Source organism: Canis lupus, chromosome 5, assembly GCF_003254725.2.
Source record: "Canis lupus dingo isolate Sandy chromosome 5, ASM325472v2, whole genome shotgun sequence".
In the NCBI taxonomy this organism is placed as follows: domain Eukaryota; kingdom Metazoa; phylum Chordata; class Mammalia; order Carnivora; family Canidae; genus Canis; species Canis lupus.
In genome coordinates, this window is record NC_064247.1 from 43,656,732 (window position 1) to 43,677,641 (window position 20,910).

Below are 20,910 nucleotides of genomic sequence, written 5' to 3' on the forward strand. Positions count from 1 at the left end.
AGCAGAAACACCTGTAAGTGAACATGACCAAGACATAGTCTAGCCTAGGAGTTCGCAAAAGCACAGTCAAAAATTCATATAAGCCCATTTTTCAAAGGCAGTTATTTGGAGAACCATGAGAACTTTACTGGTACACAATGACCAAATGAAATTACAACTTAGCATTATTTTTATTTTGTAAGCAGCAGGAAATAATCAAGGATAGTAGTAAAGTTAATTCCATCTTAACAACTCATCAGCATTTTAGAGCAACTCAAAGAGAGACGAGATTGAAGGGTGTGGTTTATTCAATACTCTATGTACTTAGCGGGGATAGTTTTTTTTCCCAAAGCTAGACTAAATGAAGCTAAGAGATTTTGGTGCTTGGGAACTGATACAGCATACAAGGCATTTTGCGTGAAGACTACATATAATAACAACCCACACTCCATATTTCACTGGGAGTAAGCTAAAGTTGCAGGACTAATTATTAAATATTTCAGTTAGAGGAAAGGTTTCAGGAAATCTAGGGAAAAAAAAGTCATCATGGACATGTTCTTTCCTCTTTAAAAAACCCTGTAACAAAAATGAAAATGAAATTTGACCTGATTCATTATTTCTATGGTCTTTTCTTTTATATCATCTATACCCAAATCTTATTTTACTTCCTGTGATCAAAAGTAGACTGGACAAAGAAAAATACTAATTTCCATTCCTTCTTAAAGGGCCTCTATTAGGCATACCAGCCCTATAGCTTTTGAAAAGAGTCTCTTTCCTATTCTCACTGTGCTCATAAGTATTACTAGATTAAAACTATGTGCTTATTCTGAATGGAATAGAAATTAAAGTACTTGCTTTGATGTATTTATTGTCTCAAGCAATATGAATTGTAATTTGTTTCATAAGACACTGAAAAGTCTAAATGCCCTATGACAATATGTCTACAAATGGATAAAACTAATGTAAACTCTTACCCTACTGAAAAAGGAAGATTCTGAAAATTACAATTTTCTTAAGAGAAATTCAAGAGCAAAAATTAATGACTCAACAGAAAAAATAAACTCACGTTACACCAGGATGAAGATTATATTTCTTTTTTCCAAATCGTGTTTGCTGAGCAAAGAAATCGTAACGTTCAGATTTTTTCCACATATAATAGAATGCTACACATTCACCAACTGACCTTGTTCGAACCTATAAGAAACAAACACTTGTTTTTAAGAATCATCTCCTCCTTAAAGGAGTTATTTCATGAAAAATATTTGAGGTCTGAAAACAAGTTTTTATGTACCGTAAGTAATATATATAATACTCTGTATAAAATACAACATGCAGCAGCTTTGTTAAAAACTGCTCTTTCCGAACTCTCATGGAGAGAAATCATACATTGGCAACAAGTCTTCAGATATTTAACATTATGCTTTTTAAAAAACTATCATCTTAATTTACTATAAACACTCTTCTATCGAAAATATCTGGAAGTGGCATTTGAGTTAAAATTAGTGTTATAAACAGTTTGCAAATACTTTTACTCACAAGGTACCTAGGGAGTCTACCTTTAAATTTCCTTTTAGAAGATTCTCTTAGTAGTCCCACTGGTGATCCAGACTTTCTAGAAAGGCTGAAAATACTCTATAGTGAGTTGAAAAGTATAATAATAATGCCACTGCTAATTTGTTGTTTACTAAGTTACTCCAGTAACTGTGCTATACCTATTTGTGTGAATAAACTGCTCCCCTTCCACAGACATTCAACACCAAGGGGACTGGCAAATGATGTAGACAACATCCCTCTTTTTGCTACTTAGCTTAGAGAACTGGTAGGGTTGATGTATATAATAAAGTACAGGGAGTTCAAAAGAAAAAAGCTATCTGCATGAGTGCTGGGATGCTAGGCCATATTACTTTAAAACCATAAATTTCTAATCTTGAAGGAGGTATCCTGTGAGACGGATTGCACCCAAAGTCAATTTGATGACATCTTCATTTCAATACCTGACATACATTTTTCTTTCTTCCCTTATGCTTGCACTTTACAAATCTGGCCCATGTTGCTCTAAGACTGAAAGCTGATTTTCAAGGCTTTTTTAAAGAAATAAAGTCAAACTCCTTTTTTTTCCTCCTTTACAATCTTATTATGGAAAACTGGAAAGCTATTTTGGGGCATGCAACATTAACAGTCTTATGAAAAATCTTCTATAAAGCAAGCCTACATAGTAGAACTCATGACTAAGATCCAAACTTCAATTCTGGGTATAAAAACAAAGTCTTAATTCTCCTTCTTAAAGAATAACTGCCCTCTTTTTGTTCATTGTAACTAGTAAATTACATAGATGGGTCAGGTGACTTCTCTAATACTGAAATATCACCATCTCAAATATTTATAAAGAAATCAAGGTCTTACTTCCAATATTATGTTAAACACTTTTTTGGCTAGTCACTTCAAGTCACCTATTAAGTTCTTATTCCCTAAAAGGGCTTTTGGTGGGGTGTTCAGGGGTTTCTTATTGCTAAGAGCTATCTTACCAGCTTATCACTCCAGGAGTCCCCTCCATAGATAATCCAGCATGGTTTGGTCAACAGTGTTTGAATCCAAGCAGCAGTGCTAGAAAACTCTTTTATCCCAAAATGTTGCTCCATTCAACAATGAAACAATGTAATTTTTTTGTTTTTTACGGTCAGAAACATACATGTTTAATCATTAGTATAATGCACTATTTTCACAGAATATTCCCTTATGTTAGAGGTGATCAGATGGTTTGGACACAACACTAAGGGGTAGGACACACTTTTAACACCAATGCTAAGACTTAAAATTTCTCTTAGTAGTTATATTTGATGTCAACTATCAAAATGAAGATAATCAAGAGTAAACTACTTAGGGATGCTCGGGTGGCTCAGCTGGTTGAACTCTTGATTTCAGCTCAGGTCATGATCTTAGGGTTGTGGGATCAAGCCCCATGGCAAACTTCGTGCTGGGCATGGAGCCTGCTTAAGATTCTCTCTCTCACTCTCTGCTCCCCTACCCCTACACTCTCTCTCTCTCTTAAAAAAAAAAAAAAAAAAAAAAAAAAGCAAACTAGGTAATGCACAACAAAAATAAGAAAAATAAGCTCACAGGATTTATAAGCAACTATTTATAGAACATAAAAATAGTTAAATATGTTGAAACAAATTAAGTAGACACCATCCAATTACATCTAGAGGTATAAAAAGAAGAATGTGATGACAGACTATTTAGAACTCAGTCAACCCCATCCTAGACAAGCCATCACTCAAAACTCAGATACTATCTTTACGGAAACATGGAAAGCCAAGTTCCTTGTCATTTCTTTTCACTAAAATTGTTATATTTATATAAGCCTAGAAATTACTTAATTTCCTCCATTTAAACTGAGATTTTAATTTTGCACATCCTAATTTCCCACAGACAATACATTTTTCTATTCTATAGAATTATACAATTACTATTAAAAATCTTACCTGATTTTAGTGTTAAAGAGAATTAAACCTAAAAATAAACCTGCAAGTAATTACGAAGTTCTTTTTGGCATACGCTGACATTATAATTGATATTATCAATATGGAATGATAAATGAGTCATGTTAAATAAAATTGTCAAATTATAAAATTATAATGTATAATATAAAGCTGATTTATTGAGATAGTCTTCTAGAAAATTAAATCTTAATTAAAACCAAATTAAATACTGAGTGTCTGATTTTAGACACTCAGGACTTAAATGTAAAAGAAATTTTAATTGTAAATATTGTCATATTAAAAATGTTTTAAAGTTTCAAGATTATTTTAAAGCCCAGTCCTTTAAAAAATGTCACAAGTTTGTGGAAAACAGCTTTAAGTAATTACATTGTATACAAACATCCCACCCAGAAGTTGATTAATATGTTTGCATAGCAGTCCAATTCTTAAAGGCTTCAATATCATATGCCAGGAAGTCTAGGTATGCTTATAATTCCTGAAAAACCAATGTATTAAAACATTTATTATAGAATCTTTAACATTAGGAAGTAATTAAGATATAAAATGATCTAGGTTAACTATCTTTTTATAAATGAGAGAACATTTTATCATTACTTACTTTATTAGCCTGAATCAAATGAAAATCCTTCCCATAGGCCTTCAGCCCTTGTTCAAAATTTCTACATTCTTCTTCTGTCCAAACAGATAATTCCTCTGATAAAACGGGAGAGAAAACTGTTAAAGCAATATTTTCCTAAATATTATACATAAAGTTATAAATAAAAATGTAAGTTTCTAATAACAATAAGGGAAGTATTTTACTCCTGAGCTCTATTATTGATGGCTGCAAAAGATGAAGTGACAAAAACTCTGTATTTAATAAAATTTTGGGTGATTTGATCCCTAATTCTCCAACCTCAACTTGGATCATTTTCTCCTTTATGGTCTAACTATACTAGCCACCTTACATTTCCTTAAATTCACTAGGTTCTTTCTCACTTTAGACTTTGTGATGCTATTATTCCCTTTGCCTATAATCATTTTCTGCCTTACTCTCTTTTCACCTACCTCATTTGTTTACAGCCCAGCAAAAATATCACTTTGTTCTATAAACTTTCCCTAAAAGCCTCACTCTTCCCCCAAATTAGGTTAAGTCCTACTGCAATAAATTTGAGTTATACCCTCTAATTCTCCTTAGAAGAACTCGTAACTATTTCTCAGCTTCCCTAACCTAGGCTCTAAGCACCAATGAGGGCAGGGGTTTATAATTATGTTTATAATTATGTCCTCAGAGCTTAGCAGGTCCTCCAATTTTTGTTGAATTGTTTGCTATGTAATGATACATAAACAGTGTTCTTAGTGAAGTAGGGTGAGAGCCATTTTAGACTAAAAAAAATTAAAAACTGGATTGATTTTAGTAATGGCTTCATTACTTATAAATTATGTTTGCCTCAGCAAAGGTATTTCAGTTCAGAGATCTCAGTCTCATCATTCTGAAAGTAAGGTAGAAACTGTCACATTCTAGAGTTCATAGGACTATTATTAGCAAGATCAAATAAGAAAATATTTAATAAAAATGCCCTGAAATTGAAATCCATCATGTATTTTTATTGTAGTGGCCTTACTTTCCCATAATGCTTGTTATATATAAGTTATTTAAAAAGTCACAAGTTATTTGTCACTCAGCAAGTACTTACTGAACTCAGAAAGATCAGGATTATTAAGCTTAGGATATAACTATGTAGATAACTATGTAGATTGGAGATCTAAAGTTTATTAAATTTCTGCTAAGTCATGAAACCAAATAAAAATGTAATACATTTTTTATGCTTACCTCTAGCTGCTTTTACATTAAATCTTAATCTTCTCAATGCTTCTTCTGTGTCAAAATTGCATTTAACCAATTCATATAATGCCTAGAAAAATAAAATGGTTCAGTATGTGACTCTTCACAAAGTTCAAGGCTACAATTTCTTAAGAAAGTAAAAGCTCTTCCTGAATCCAATGTTTGGACAACAAATAATTCTAGTGAATGCAACACACAGAGCACTACAGAAAAACAAATTCAATCCTGATAATTAGTGTCTAAATACTTAGAAAACAGGATAAGCTAATACTCTTAACTTGGCAGGCATACTAGCTCAGAAATTTAAAAATGAAAAGAAACTATTTTATAAAAATCACAAATCCCTTCTTTTTGGCTTTTTGCTGTTCCATTCAAATTTAAATCAGAAAAGCAAAGCATTGATGATAAAAGGCAAAAAAAAAAAAAAAAAAGGCTGTTATCAGGTTCATGGTAGGCATTAGTCTATCATATATCCCTGATAACATTATTCCAGATATGTATTCCCAAGTTGATGACATCCACAGGTTCTTAGGGACATCCAACGGAACTTCAAAAATCCTAATAAGTATATACACAGGCAAAAGGAGTTTTTTTTTTTTTTTTTTTTTTGGCTGAAATGATATTAATGAAGTGAGTGTGCATGCTAGCTATTTCAGATTCCCCACAGATGACAGTATAGCAATTTTGGTATACGGTATAGAATAATGTGAGAGCATTTGCCTCTATAAATGTAAATCTATAATATACAAATATATATGGTTATTTAGGGAAAATTTTTAGTTATTTCTTTTTTTAAATTGAACTATAGTATAGAACAGTATTATATTAGTTCCAAGTCTACAATACAGTGCCTGAACAACTGTACACATTACGCTATGCTCACAAGAGTCACCATACAAGGCTATTAGAACACCACTGACTACATTCCCTATGCTGTCCCTTTCATTCCTGTGACTTACTCATTCCATAATGAAATAGTTATTTCTTACTCATGTACCTGTTCATTGTCTTTTATGTGAGATCCTTCAGGAATTGCTTCTACACCTTTCTCATCACCTGTTCTTCTAGATGCATCCTTAAGAAATACAATCACTTTATCTTCTGGTAAGTACTCAGGATCCCACAGGAGCTGATCATCGTTTTCATATACTAAAGTAGTAAAACATAACGTTAAAAAAAGCCAAAAATTGTTCAAGTTTGTGTCAAACCACTATCATTGAATGAATAACTCATACTTAAGAGCCAAAATGTTGAGAACTGAGAGGTAAAGTGTGGTCCTAATACTTGCCCACCTTTGTTCTTGGGCCATATTTATAGCCTTAGCAATTTAAGCAATCTAAAGAGAGTGATACCACTTGATAGCTCTTATCACAAGCTAAAATGACTTAGCTTGATTTTACCAACTCCAAGATTTCTTGGTTTGAATAGTACCACCACCACTCACTACCTATATGACCCTGGGCATACAGTATGACCTGCTCTCTGCCCCACCTGCAAAATGAGGATAAAAACACTATCACATAGAGTTGTAAAGATTTATACCACTTTAGAACAATTTTGGCATATATTAAGGTTCAATGGATGTTACCTATAATAATAATTTTTGATGTAAGATATCTATAAGAATGCTCACCAAATGTCAACACTGTTTATTACTTGGTAAGATTTGGGGTAATTTTTCTTACTTTTATGTATTCTTCTATGAAACTTAAAAATGTATTATAATGAACATAAATTATTTTCATAAAACAAAAGTCTTTCCTTTTTTAAAAAAAGCATGTAGCTTTCATCAGAATTCCCATTATAATAAGACTAAAGCCTAAATCCCATCATGATTTACAAAGTGAAAGGAAAGGAGGAAAACCTAAGATGAGAGAGCCTTATGTGATTCTAAGTGAAAGATGACGGAAACATAGATAAAATTAAGGAACAGTCACAAGACAGAAAAAAATACAAGAAATGTGGCACCATTGCAGCTAGGTGAAGAAGATGTTCCAAGGAGTACTAGACTGGTTCAATGCTGTTAAATGGCCAATATGAAAACTGAAATAGGTATGTTGGATGTACTAACAAGGAGGAGGAGGTTTCAGAGCTGCTTCTGTGCAGAGACAGAAGCCAAGGCCACACTGGAGATGACTGAAGAGTAAATGGAAGGAGAAGAAAGAAAGCAGAGGACTTCTGAAAAGTTCAGCTTCAAGAGAGGAGATGGGGTAACATCCAGAAGAAAGTTTCTGGTTTTGTTGGTTTTAAACATGGGAGGCAGTTACTTAAATGACAACAGGAAGAGGGCCAGCTAAAGAAAAAATGTGAATTTAAGAGATAGAGGCTAACTGACAGCACCAAAGTTCCTGTGTTATGAAAAAGGAATAAACAGCTAACTAAGCATCTCCTATGTATCAGGCGCTATGTTAGGTATTTTCATATAAATTACCTTGTCTCACACTCCACCACCACTACACATATACACTTTAAAATATCCTTCTATCTTTCTGTTCCCCAAAACAGATACATTCTTCTTTAAAGTACAAGGACAATCTCTAGAAAATCTTCATTAGTAAATCTCATTCCTTTTCTAACCTGGTAACATAATCTTAGTCAAACTTTAAATTGTAAATACAATAAAAATGTCAAGATAAAGTGAATTTGGATACACTACTGATTTTTGTTCTCTGCTTAGCCTCTGTTCACCAAAGGGGGGGGGGGGAATAGTTTTCGTGTTCTTCAGACTGATGGGTGGAAGGTGAACAAGGTCTTACAAAGGAAACCCTAAGAATCATGGAAGGTGATCTCTGAGTCCTTGTGTTCTCCCATTTAAATATCCCTATGTTGTGCCTATGAAATAAGCACAAATGACCTGGAAGATATTTCTGGAATCATTCTGTAAGTTTTAGGTAGCCAAAGGATGCAGGGATATTTAAAGTAAGTACACAAACAGCAGATGGCGCTAAGTGATAAGCCAGACCCCGAACTGTAACAAGACAGCCAGACAGGCTGACCCTGAGAACACATCTCATTTTATACAATTACAACATACTAAAAAATAACCATGGATGAGAACAACTAGTATTACCACAGAGAATAAACCACATTGCCTTTACTGGTTCCAGAGATAGACCAAATTATTTTCCACTTGTTTCACTCTAAATAAAATATGAGTTTTGACTATGATCTAGATAAAACAGGCACCACCATGGATTTTTATTAAATGTCTGTTGTAGAACAACTAAATGCCAAGAAATCAGAAGAACATCACTATGGTAAAACATACTAAAATACATGAGAAATAACATCTATAAGTAAAATATAAAAACTATAAAAGCAACAAAAAGAAACAAATACCCTTTATTAAATGATTTTGTAATTACATGATGGATTTTGAAAGATCACAATTATTGAAATGTAAGAGCATCTTCTGAAACTATTTCTAAATGAATTATGAAGCCTAAACATTACAATCTTTAAAAAGCAACCACAAATATATAATGGTGGATACAACCTAACCTGTGATTCTAAGTAAGTGAGAGCTCTGCAGACAGGAGCATACTTAGTGTATTAACATAAGTTAGCTAGGAAAGTGCTTACTATGGCATTGTAAGTAACAAATTAAATTTGTCAAATAAACAAAATGGGTTGTCAAAATAATTTAACAAAGTTCACTGGGTGTGTGGGTAGTGGGAGGTACTAATGTAGATACCTGAGAAACCACCATCAAAAAACCACAAACTTCAGCAATCTGGGAAATTAATTCCCAATGAATAAATTTATTAACTTTCAGTTTTAAGAAAAAAAGTGTTATTCCACTTTTAATACCTTAAATAAAAATTCAATCTAATCAATACTTTATGAGGCTAAAAATGCATAATTAGTTATGGTATGATAATGAAGTTTACAACAAAAATTCCCACATTCTTTAAAAGTCACACTGTGATTAATGAATGACCTACATTTTAAGTTGTCTAACAGAGCTTTTCTAAATACAGGCTAAATGAACTGCCTTTTCAACAATATTATCATCAACTAAAGATAATATGTGTACATTTCTCAGTAACAATCAGTAATTTTTCACATGTTCATTAGAAACAATTTACATGGTCCTTTGCTATTCACTACTTCCTAATTTCTAGCCATCATTTCCTTACTCTAAAATTCTACCATGCAAGCATCAAAATTAGGTAAGTACCTTAGCTCCTTCCTTTGACCTTTATCCCTATAAGTAGACTAACTAATTCTCAGTCAGTCTAGTTCAGGGTTCTCAATCTCAGCAGTACTGACACTTTGGGTAAATAATTATCGGGTGGGGGTAGGGCGTGGGGCAGTGATAGCAGCCCTCTACGTTTTAAGATGTTCACCAGCATTTAATTCAGTCTTATCACAAGAACAGTTGATATAATAATAACAACCCCAAATCCAGTTATATTTGAAGCCACACAGAACCTTTGTTAAACAATCAGGTAAATTCTTTTTTGCTGAAGCTAACTGAACTGGGTTTTTACCACTTGTAAGTAAAACAGCATAAACGGATGCTTTCTGAAAATCTGAGTAATAAAACCTAAACATAATGGATAGGATTAATCATCCAGTGAACATTAAGGCCACTCACTGAGCACTTACTATGCACCATACACCATGCTGTTAAAACTACACATAAAAATACCACATGCAAATCCTTATGAAAGGCTCTGTAAATAAACACTCTTACAGCTATTTTATAGATGAGGAGAAAAAGTTACGTAAATATGTCCAAGGCCAAATGCCTATGAACTGATCAAAGTTTACTGACTCCATATCAGTTCTGTTAACATTATTCTGTACCTACCTAAAAACTCAACCACCAAATGTTTACTGAGTACCTATGTAATAAATCATACTAGGTATTAAGAATATAAAAATGAATAAACAAATGATTATAATACACTGTGCTGAGTGTAAGTGCTAATTTACATAAATTTAAGAAAATGTTAACAGTAGTTGAGATTGTGTAATAATAGATAAAGTTTCAAAGGAAAAGGACTTGAACACATATATAAACAAATCTTGTTTATATAACTGAAACAGAAGTGTTAACTGATGAAGAATATATAAGCTGCATGGAGCCTAGTAAAAAAGAAATCAGATATCAGAGGGAGAAAAAACTTATCAGTGTCTCTCCAGGATACTCAGTAATAGGTTTGCCTTGTATCAATGAAAAAATTGTAATCCACTTGTCAAATAATTCCTACAGTGAAGACATAAGATATCTTAGTTTAGTGGCATTTTTATCAAAATCACTCAAACCAAATGCTCTCCCTTTTGAATGTGTGCTCACCAAACCAATGAAAAATATCTTGCAAACTTTATCCTGTAAGGGAAAGAATGTACTAATCCATCAGTATCCTTTTGACAGTTTTTTTCTAAGGGTGTAGTTTACCTAAGTTTCACAGGAGGGTACCCTAAGTGGTGACAAATTCTGAGTATTATGACAAAAGTTAGAATTCCTAGAAATACAAAACTGAGGAAAGTCCCTCTATCACAGTGACCCCTCCAACACAGTATCACTCTACTAAATCTACGTTGATTCTCACACAATCTAAAATGCTTTAAGTTCACACAATGAGAAAGCTTCATAAATCAACTTTCCTGGAAAAAAACTACATATAATTGCTTTTTAAAATTATAATAAAACTGAAAGCATTAAGCCAAAATTTAAAACACTGATATTAGAGATCATGATAATTTAGTGATATGACAATATAAACATGTATTAAAATACATTAAGATATAAGTAAAAAAAAAAGATGTAAGTAAAACTATCTTTAAAAGCTCTAACACTCACCTGCCACATATAAAACAAAGATATTTTCCTATCCACCTACAAAACACAAAATTTTCTAGAACAGACCTATTATTTTTCAGTCAGAACTTAAAAAAAATTAATTTATTAGAAGTAATGTTTAACTTTCAGTTCTTTAAGTTGGAGAAAGAACTCAATGGTGAAAATGCACTGATCATTATATAGCATATAAGCAAAGCATAGCATTCAAAATTCAATTACAAATATAAATACAAATGCCAATGGTTCACTTATTTTTGCACACATTACAATGTATTCAGAACAAAACATATGTACAGGATTTCACTATATAAAATGTCACTCCATACTGACACCTTTAACATTCCTGTATATTGCAGGAATTAACTTGAAAGTGAGCACAATTATTACTGGTATGATAAAACATTTTTGCGTCACTAGAATTTATTGGCCTGTGGTGTTCCCTTAATTGCCTCTTGTCTACTGCTTGCCCTGAAAGCAGGTACATACTTAATATATAAAGAAATTTTTTTTTAAAGATTTATTTATTCATGAGAGACAGAGACAGAGAGAGGCAGAGACACAGGCAGAGGGAGAAGCAGGCTTCATGCAGGAAGCCTGACGTGGGACTTGATCCCGGAACTCCAGGATCACACCCTAGGCTGAAGGCGGTGCTAAACCGTTGAGCCACCTGGGCTGCCCTAAAAGAAGTTTTTAGAGAGAATACTAAAAGAGAAGCAAAAGAATTCTACAACTCTGAAAGGCTCTGCATATGTAAACTGAAAGGTGAAGAAGACAACTGAAATAAAAAGAAATGGAAGAAAAATTTCTAGCATTGAGTGATCTCATACTACACATGAACTCATTAGAAACACACATTTCTGGAAATCATCCAAAATGAATAATCTGAAACAGATTTAAGTCCTTAAGTATATTATGTTACTTGAAGTTTAAGTATTTATGACTTACCTTACAATTCTCAGATAAAATGATGGGAAAAAATTATTTACAAATTTAAGCACAGACGTTTTCCCAAATTATTTTACAAATAACAAATATCAAAGTACTCAATTTTAGTAATACTGAAAGTTTTAACACTTAAAGCTTTTTATATTTTTGTTTGCTTGACTTTTTTTAAACCTAATAGCTTCACCAAACAAAAAATAACCTTTTAAATTTAAATTATACGTTACAAAAAAAAGTATATTCAGAGTATTTTATATATGAAAAAAATTAAAAGCTGAGATGTTTTAACTCAGTATCAAAAAGGCATTCAAAAAAAAAGGAAAAAAAGGCATTCATTTTTTTTTTCTTGCTAGATTTCTATGGATGAAACTGGAAAAACAAAAAACATGTATCTTCTTATAGAAATAATGAAGGGTCCTCTTTCATAAATCAGTAAGGTAACAAACTATCATGTCTTATTCCCTATAAAGTAACAGTTCATCACTTCGAAAGCATGAATTTAAGCTTTGTAACTTTACTAATAACCCACCTTTTTCATTTTCTTTGTATCTACAAATGCCGACTGGAATCTCTGCTTGAAACATGGAGCCCACCATAATCTCCTATTTAAAAATAACATAACACACTAGGTAAGACCCAGTAACACAGATTTTATATCCATTTTTTAGCTTAACCATTTTCCTGGGTAAAGTGTTCATGGTTTCTCAGTCATAAAAGATACAACCAATTAACTACCTCAGAGGAGTATTGTGAGGATGAATGAGTTAACAATAGATAAGGGCTTGGATATGATTGGATGAAAACATTAGTAATAATGGGTAATGCAATATACACAATGAATACGAGCTTTACTTCAAAATATGGAGAAAAAGAAATAAAAATGAATTCTTATAATTCAATTAATAAGATAACTGCAAACACCCTGAAAAACAAAATTAAATTCAGCTATTTTAAGATATTTACACTCTAAACTATAAACCCTGGGTCAGCATTATCAGAGTCACCTGGGAAATTGTTAGAAATGTAAATACTCAAGTTCCACCTGAGACCTATTCTGAACCAGAAACTCTGGGGATGGGACTCAGGAAGTAGTATTTCAACAAGCTGTCCAGGTGATTCCAACACAGACTTCAGTCTGAGAACTACAGGTTTAAAGTAACAAAAAGGATTTGTATAAAGCTTAGTAGAGGCCAAATGTATGAAACTCTAAACCAAATGGATAAGCAGGATAGTGCCTGACTTTCATAAAAACAGTACAAAATGAAAAAAGTAACCTCCCCAAAACATAATTAAAATCCTATTTTAGGAAACATGATCATCAAATCTATGTAGTCAAATCACAGATTAGGGGGAAACTGGCTGTTCAGAAAGATAATGAGATCACCACCGATGAGATGTTACAAAACAGAGGGATCAAGATTACAGACCCTCCTTTATCTGGTAGCTAAATGTTAAGAATAAATTCACCATGTTTTCAAAATGAAGACCTAGGCAGAAAAGTTGCAAGTTTAAGGTAAAAGATTAGCGATTAAATAGTTTAGGGGCACCTAGGTGGTACAGTCAGCTAAGCATCCAACTCTTGGTTTCAGCTCAGGTTGTGATCTCATGGTCATGAAATCAAGCCCCGTGTAGGGCTCTGTGCAGAGCCTGCTTGAGATTCTCTCTCCCTCCCCTCTTCCCACCCATGTGTGTGTGCTCTCACTCTCTAATCAATTAAAAAAAAAAAAAGTTTAAATAACTCCTAGGATTTAAACAGTGCCTCTCTTGTTTCTGTCAACCCATTGATATGTATCTCATTTTATCTAGCACAACTCCAAAGACATGTGCTTTGTAATTAATTGCTACATCTATATAGGAAAACCAGTCAATTTTCTAAAGAGAGTATCACATGAAAATTTACTCTTATAGGAGAACTTTCTTTCCTTATTAAAAAAAAAAAAAAAAAAAAAAAAGAGTACCCTATCATCACTTCTTGTGCCTCTTTTACCTTTACTTCCAATGCCTACCAGAAAATAAGTTCTCAACCCTCCTTGTCTGAGGCACTTCTAAAAATATCAATGCCTGGATCTATTCCAAACCAATTAAATTAGAATCTCAGGACAAAGTCCCTGGATATCAGAATTTAAAAATTTTCTAAGTGATCTAACATGGAGCCAGGTTTGAGCTTCTGGACTAGTACAAAAATAAGACAACTCCTTTTTCCTACTGAATTTAGAGCACTTCTTTTTACCTGCTGATTTGTTCTGTAGGGAAGGGAAGGGAAATAGCATCTAGGAGCATTATGTACAAAGTCTCTTATGTGTAATTTCCGTTAAATCCTCACCAACTTTGAAAAGGCTAATTTTTATTCCTGTATTATATGTGAGGAGATGACACTCAAAAAATTCATTTTCTCAGGATTGCACTATTAAGTTCTGAGGCTATAGCCTGGACTCAAATTTGATTCAAAGCTGTCTCCTCTACCCCAGCTTCTAGAAAATAGAAAAATTCACTATCTTACAAGCCTTAGATGATGAATCTGAATCTTGACAATTTTTACTATACCAAAATCATATTAATAGTTTAGATCTACTATGGCCTGTTTTATTACGTTATTTTCCTGAGGAAAGGAATATTCCCTTATGTCTCTCTACTCTGGGCTTTTGTTCCTTCATTAAAAATGAAATAAGGGATCCCTGGGTGGCGCAGCGGTTTAGCGCCTGCCTTTGGCCCAGGGCGCGATCCTGGAGACCCGGGATCGAATCCCACATCGGGCTCCCGGTGCATGGAGCCTGCTTCTCCCTCTGCCTGTGTCTCTGCCTCTCTCTCTCTCTCTCTCTCTGTGACTATCATAAATAAATAAAAATTAAAAAAAATAAAATAAAATAAAATAAAAATGAAATAATAATTCAACACCTACTCAAATAATCTATTATATATTTTAGACACAAAAAACAATTTAAGTTGAAGATAAAGTTTAAAGGAATAGTTTAAAAGATACAGAAACTTGAATTTATAACAGTTTAAGATGACTTCTAAGGTTGCTAGCTTTTTTCATAATTGCTGCATAGTGTAGGAATCAGGTAAAAGTGAAGAACACTTACCCAATGGGTCACATAAACAGTAACTCTGTGACCCTTGTTTTCGGTCTTCAGCCTCATTTTTCATTCATCATTCACTCAAATTAATTAATACATACTGTACAGGGCTAACCTTCCCTCCCATTCTAACTGACACCTTCTTTTACCATTCTAACACACTGAAAGACAGTCTCTCTCTTCTAAACATCTCCTTGGACCCCCAGAAATGGATCAATTCTGGCAGAAGACTACAATCCTTGGGTAGCCCAGTCCAGTCCAAGTTCATTTGAATACTTCATTCTTCCTAATAGAAACTCTGTAAGTATGAAATGTTCCCTTATTTTAATCAGCAACGATGTCAGCTCTTTTATAAGTCTGCTCCAGGCAAACCAAAAACTATAAACTATCACCACCACAAATAACAACAACAACAAAAAAGCCACAGGAAAGACTCAACAGTGTTAACTAACAAGTACAACAAAGTGCAGAAAGCCCACTCAACATGATGTTCAGAGCTACTCTGCTTCCAAAGAAATGACTATTCATACACTAAATTTAAAATCAGACCTAGGAAAAAGAACAGCAAAAAACAAAACAAAACAATGCAGTTTTATAGAGCAAAATCGAGTAAGCTAGCTTAGTAAGAATGACTTCATTTCTTCTATATAAATGATTTGTTCTAATCAATTCTGCATGACATTTTGACACATTTTCCTAGTACCACTGCTTTGTAACAGCTTAAGATTAATTCTTCTACTCAATTGTATAACTAAGTTGTACAGTCATACACTTTTATAATTAAAAATCTAAATTACTAAAATCTACTTAACAAAACCAAAGCCTCAAATGCTTTCCCAAATATCTAAATTAGCACTAGTTAAAAATTTCAATTTCTATTCTTGGTTTGAGACTGATTTGCTCAAAAAAGTCAAATTCTTTCTATACCATTATTTTATTTTGTAAAAAAATATTTTTCTCACCTTGATGTATTAAGGGGAAATTTGAAACACTTAAATGTCACAAAAGGGCTTACCTCAACAATACCAATATACAGCTAGTAAAATAATACTTGCTTTTTAATATTAATTTACCTAAATGTTGGGAAAATACGGCTCTAACTACCTTTTTCCAGTCTTCTGATGGAATATAATCTTCATCTTCTTCTGATTCTTCTTCTATTTCACTATCTAGATAAAAGAAGATAGTATTAGAAAATAATTATTTATCCTATCCACATCTGTATATTATTTTTATATCTACTATCAAACATTTAAGTATGCCTAAAAGTATCTGCAGAATAGGACTAAGATATTTCTGACCAAATAATACCGTTTTAAACAAAGCAAAATAACCCATAAAAACTTTCTAGGATAATCTTAGAACACTGTATTCTCAGGAAATGATCTTCTACAAAAAAATTAATGGAATACAAAGTTTAAAAGGGTAATATTACATATGCAAGTTAAATCTTCCCATGGAAAAGCTAAGATAAGCAGTATATATAGAGCTTCTGTGCATACATCATAACTGACATACCAGATCAGAAGTATGAAATAAATATTGTTTTAAAAATGCAGTCACTTAGCATCCCACTTTTTTTTTTTTTTAGCATCCCACTTTTAAGCAAACTTTGGCAATTTACCTAAGAGAAAAAGGAAAAATACCAAGTTTTCCCCAAACTTAATATTAACACAATTTCAGTAATCTTTCCTTACACTGATACGCTTTTTAAGTGGATCAATCGTTGATCAAAATTCACAATAAAATATCATTAGCAGCACTACATTCACTGCTAAACTAAATACGTATCAGAAATCATTGACAGGAAGCAGTAGCCATGTTCAATCAATTATTAGATCGCTACATTTCATGAGAGGTTATTGTTCTTCAAATGTTTTTCTTTCTTTTAAAGCACAGAAATCCAAACAAGTTTAAATAACACTAATGGTTGCTTTTCTCTTATCAAAGAGCTGTTATCCATAGTAATGATTCCTGCTTAGAATGAAACACCATGGAGTAGATGAAGCATGCAAATATCCAAGTTATATACATTAAATGTTGTTTCAACTACTGCAGATCTCTGACTAGATCACAACCATAGTAAAATTAGAAGAGTTCTCTGTGTATAACATATTACCACCTCAAGAGTAAGCCAGTTTTTTGAGAACTGGGAGCCACTGATTAGAGAAAGCAATGCTTATGAATATAGCTTAAAAAGGCTAAGAGAAAAGAAAGTAGAAAATGAAAACTGAGGAAAAGACTAGATGAAATAAAAAGATGGTCATGAGACAAATTTAAAGAAATGTTGAGGAAGGAAAAAAGGAACACATTCAAAATCAAGTAGTGTAGTGACACAACAATCTCTGCAATCTACTCATAGACAACAAGGCCCTAACACTGCTAAATGAATAACCCAGAATAAAATACGTTACTGTTCAGCCAGATTTGAGAGTAAAATGAATTCAAACAGATGAATGGAAAAGAAGTGCCATTTTACATCATATATTTAGTAAAAATTATCCAAACATTAGCAACTAATGACACTTACTTGTGTCAAAATATTTACATCGACGTGGGCGGATTATTTCTTGGGCATCTTGAGAAGCAACAGATTGTGAGGGATCATCATTGGAAGACTGAGTTTCATCCTCTTGACCTGATGAGTCCTTTATATTCTCTTCCTGTAGAATAATAAACTTCTTTAAGATGTAAGGAAAATTGTTGCAGAGGAAAAGTTACAGTATTCCAAATAAACTAAATGGCTAAAATAAATACACTAAATGCAGTATGGTATTAGTGGAAAAACTGGTGAAATCTGAATTGCCCGTAGTTTAACTAGTATGGTATCAATTCTTACTTTTCATAAATATACCATGGTTACACGAGATATAAATAAATAGGGAAAACTGGGTGAAGAGTACAGAGAAACTCTATACCATATTTGAATTGCTCTATAAATCTAAAATTATTTCAAAACAAAATTAAAAAATTGAATACAAACTATCCATTAGCTTTTATTACTTAAAAAGCAGTAGTATTTTTTTTAAAGTTGGTATAAATTTATTTAGAAGAGGCATTCAAAAGAAATCTGGAATGACACAGATGAAACTATTATTTTTCAGGAGTAGGTTACAGGGGACTTCCAAAATTAAGAAATTTTTACTTCAACAAAGATAAAGACTACAATCTTAATAAATGTATATATTCTTACTTTATTTTCCCCACTACAGCCACTGTTATCATCATTATCAGCATCTTCATCATCTTCACCTTCTTCTTCCTCTTCCTCCTCCTCCTCATCTTCTTCAGGTAGTCGAATAGTACTATCATAACCATAAAGACTGAGAAGTTCATGAATTGGCATGTCTCCTTCCTAAATAAACCAAATAAAAAGTTAATTTCTGAATAGGTGAATATTTTATATTCGTGTAATTCACATCTTCATTCCATAGAGATTATCTTATTAGAGAACTGTATCAAGAATTCTCAAATCCTAAAAGGTGAACAAAAAGAATTCTGAAATCCAGGAAAATGCTAGTCTTTCAAGAATTTCTAAAAGAGACTAATCAATTCCAATAGCTAACAACAAAGCCTTTAAGCATAATAAAACATGACACTGGTTTAGAACTGTTCTGTGTAATCAATTCAGTAAATGTATACTGACAGTCAACACTATATACAGATGCTCACACTTAAAATACCATAAATAATTTGGGAGTGGGAAAATATAATTAGAAGAGAGATTGGAAACTAAGTTAACATACTCAGAAAAGGAGATGAAATTCACAGCCCAGTCCAAACATATTAAAAGAAAATGGTAATGATACAGGAATAATACTGAGTTCTATTAGCCATACTTTCTTTTCTAGGGTTACTTAAAATTATATATAAAACCTGTTAGGCAATCTTTGCTATCTATTTCACAAAACTGTTATATTACCTCCAACCCACAGATGGGGAAACGCAGGCTCAGAAATTAAGCAATCTCTCCCCAAATCATACAAGTTATAAGTAGTAGAACCAGATTTCAAGTCTAATTCCAAGAGCCCACACTCATAAGTATATCATGCTGCCTCAACCAGGGATCAATCCATAATAAATATACCTTCTGAGAATAAAATGAAGAAAAATCCATATGCAATGAAATCAAGTTTTCTACAGAAGGTATTCATGCTATAGAAGGTACTCACTCTAATTAGTAATCAAGTGATAATATAAAGTATCAGGGAAATTGAAGCATTCTGACTATAAAAAGAAAATTCTGAGAGCCCTGATCAATGACTTGCAGCAGCCACAACCTGAATGGTGGTAACGCTATCAGGTAAGGAACTACCACTCCAGCTGAATGACCAGCTGGCATACTTAACTGACATCTCCTACTGTGTTTCCTAAAGTGCAATAGCAAACAGTGCTTGAGGTGTTCAAAGACGTAGTTCATGCAGCTATCTGGTCTACGTACCAAGGACCTGGTACAGGAGACAGAAATTTGGAATTAGAAGATCAGGATTTAAGAACTAAAGCAGAACTTCAAAATCAAGAAAATGGAGTAAGAGAAAGATATACAAAAGGTTGGTTGTATACACAATAAGAAGAAACAGGTGCCATAAAGTGTCTTCTATATGCCAGGCCTTTGTGGTAAGTACTTTGATTCCACTATCTTATTCTCTTCTCTGTCCTGAACAATAGTAGAGTAAGAATATTATGTAATCTTGACAGATCTTTAAAAGTACCAGTGGGAGTATTTACTACCTTTATTTAGAAATAAGAAAACTAAAAAAAAAAAAAAAAAAAGAAATAAGAAAACTAAGTAGAAATAAAGACCATGCTCTGACAGGTATTTTCTATTAATACCTAGACCTAACCCCAGCTCCTATTTCCCATGAACTCATTCTGTACCACAAATTAGAATGTATAACAATGGCAGTCACTACTATGAACAAGAGCCAAAGAAGTCACTAGTGTAAGGGCCAAACCAAAAAAAACCCACCTCAACGTAAGTTTGCAACTAACATTTATTAAGAATTCATGAAGCACTTCCTATTTATCTCATCTTTAAAACTTCCTTAATATAGACTGCTATTACCTCTAATTTTTATAAGCGAGATAATGATACTATGAAAGATTACACAAAATGGATATATTATGAATCACATGTCCTCCTCAGGCTCTACCTTTGGTCTGTCATTCAAGAGCAGCAGAATCACCTTAGAGTTTATCAAAACACAGTGCTGGGCCCCACCCCAAAGTTTCTACTACAGTAGGGCAGAGGTGGAGACTGAGTATGCATATTTCCTATGAGCCAGGTAATACTGATGCTCTTGGTATCGGACTACCTTTAGAATCATGTATCTCATGGTATACCTGCAAATTTCCTTTCCAATGGAGAAAATAAAGCTTGATTATTATCTTTACTAAAGTTTATCACTAACACCTGACACCTAGTTCAGTTATGTGTCAAAAGAGTATGTGACATACTAAGTGCATGAAAAGGAATTGTTTTTAAATCACTCTCAGGAATGTGGAATGTCTCATGTCCATGGTTAGGTCAAGATTCTTTCCTCCTAGATAAGCATTTACAAAGTATGACTCACTTTAGCTTTCTTCCAGGCATCCAAGATGCCAAAAGAAGGCTAAGGGTAAGAAGATGGCCCCAACTCCTGCTGTCATGAGGAAACAGGAAGCCAAGAAGGTAGTAGATCCATTTGAGAAAAGACCCAAGAATTCTGGTATGGGACATGATATCCAGCCCAAAAGGGACCCCACCTACTTTGTCATATGTCCCTGCTATATCCA

The 20,910-nt window shown here is 33.1% G+C and overlaps 1 protein-coding gene across 26 annotated transcripts in view; it reads right to left on the reverse strand.

Moving 5' to 3' along the window:
• MIER1 (MIER1 transcriptional regulator) overlaps positions 1-20,910 on the reverse strand; it is a 58,316-nt gene that overhangs the window by 8,976 nt on the left and 28,430 nt on the right. For 15 of the 26 annotated variants that reach the window (XM_049110302.1, XM_049110300.1, XM_049110299.1 and 12 more), the window contains 9 exons: positions 18,329-18,490; positions 17,666-17,816; positions 16,240-16,304; positions 12,588-12,660; positions 6,302-6,453; positions 5,293-5,374; positions 4,078-4,172; positions 2,505-2,612; positions 1,046-1,173 (listed from right to left, as the gene is read on the reverse strand). In XM_049110302.1, the coding sequence (XP_048966259.1) occupies positions 1,046-1,173; positions 2,505-2,612; positions 4,078-4,172; positions 5,293-5,374; positions 6,302-6,453; positions 12,588-12,660; positions 16,240-16,304; positions 17,666-17,816; positions 18,329-18,490 (1,016 nt within the window). The remainder of the gene's footprint in view (positions 1-1,045; positions 1,174-2,504; positions 2,613-4,077; positions 4,173-5,292; positions 5,375-6,301; positions 6,454-12,587; positions 12,661-16,239; positions 16,305-17,665; positions 17,817-18,328; positions 18,491-20,910) is intronic. The other 11 variants (XM_035716964.2, XM_035716963.2, XM_035716966.2 and 8 more) reach the window with 4 other exon arrangements.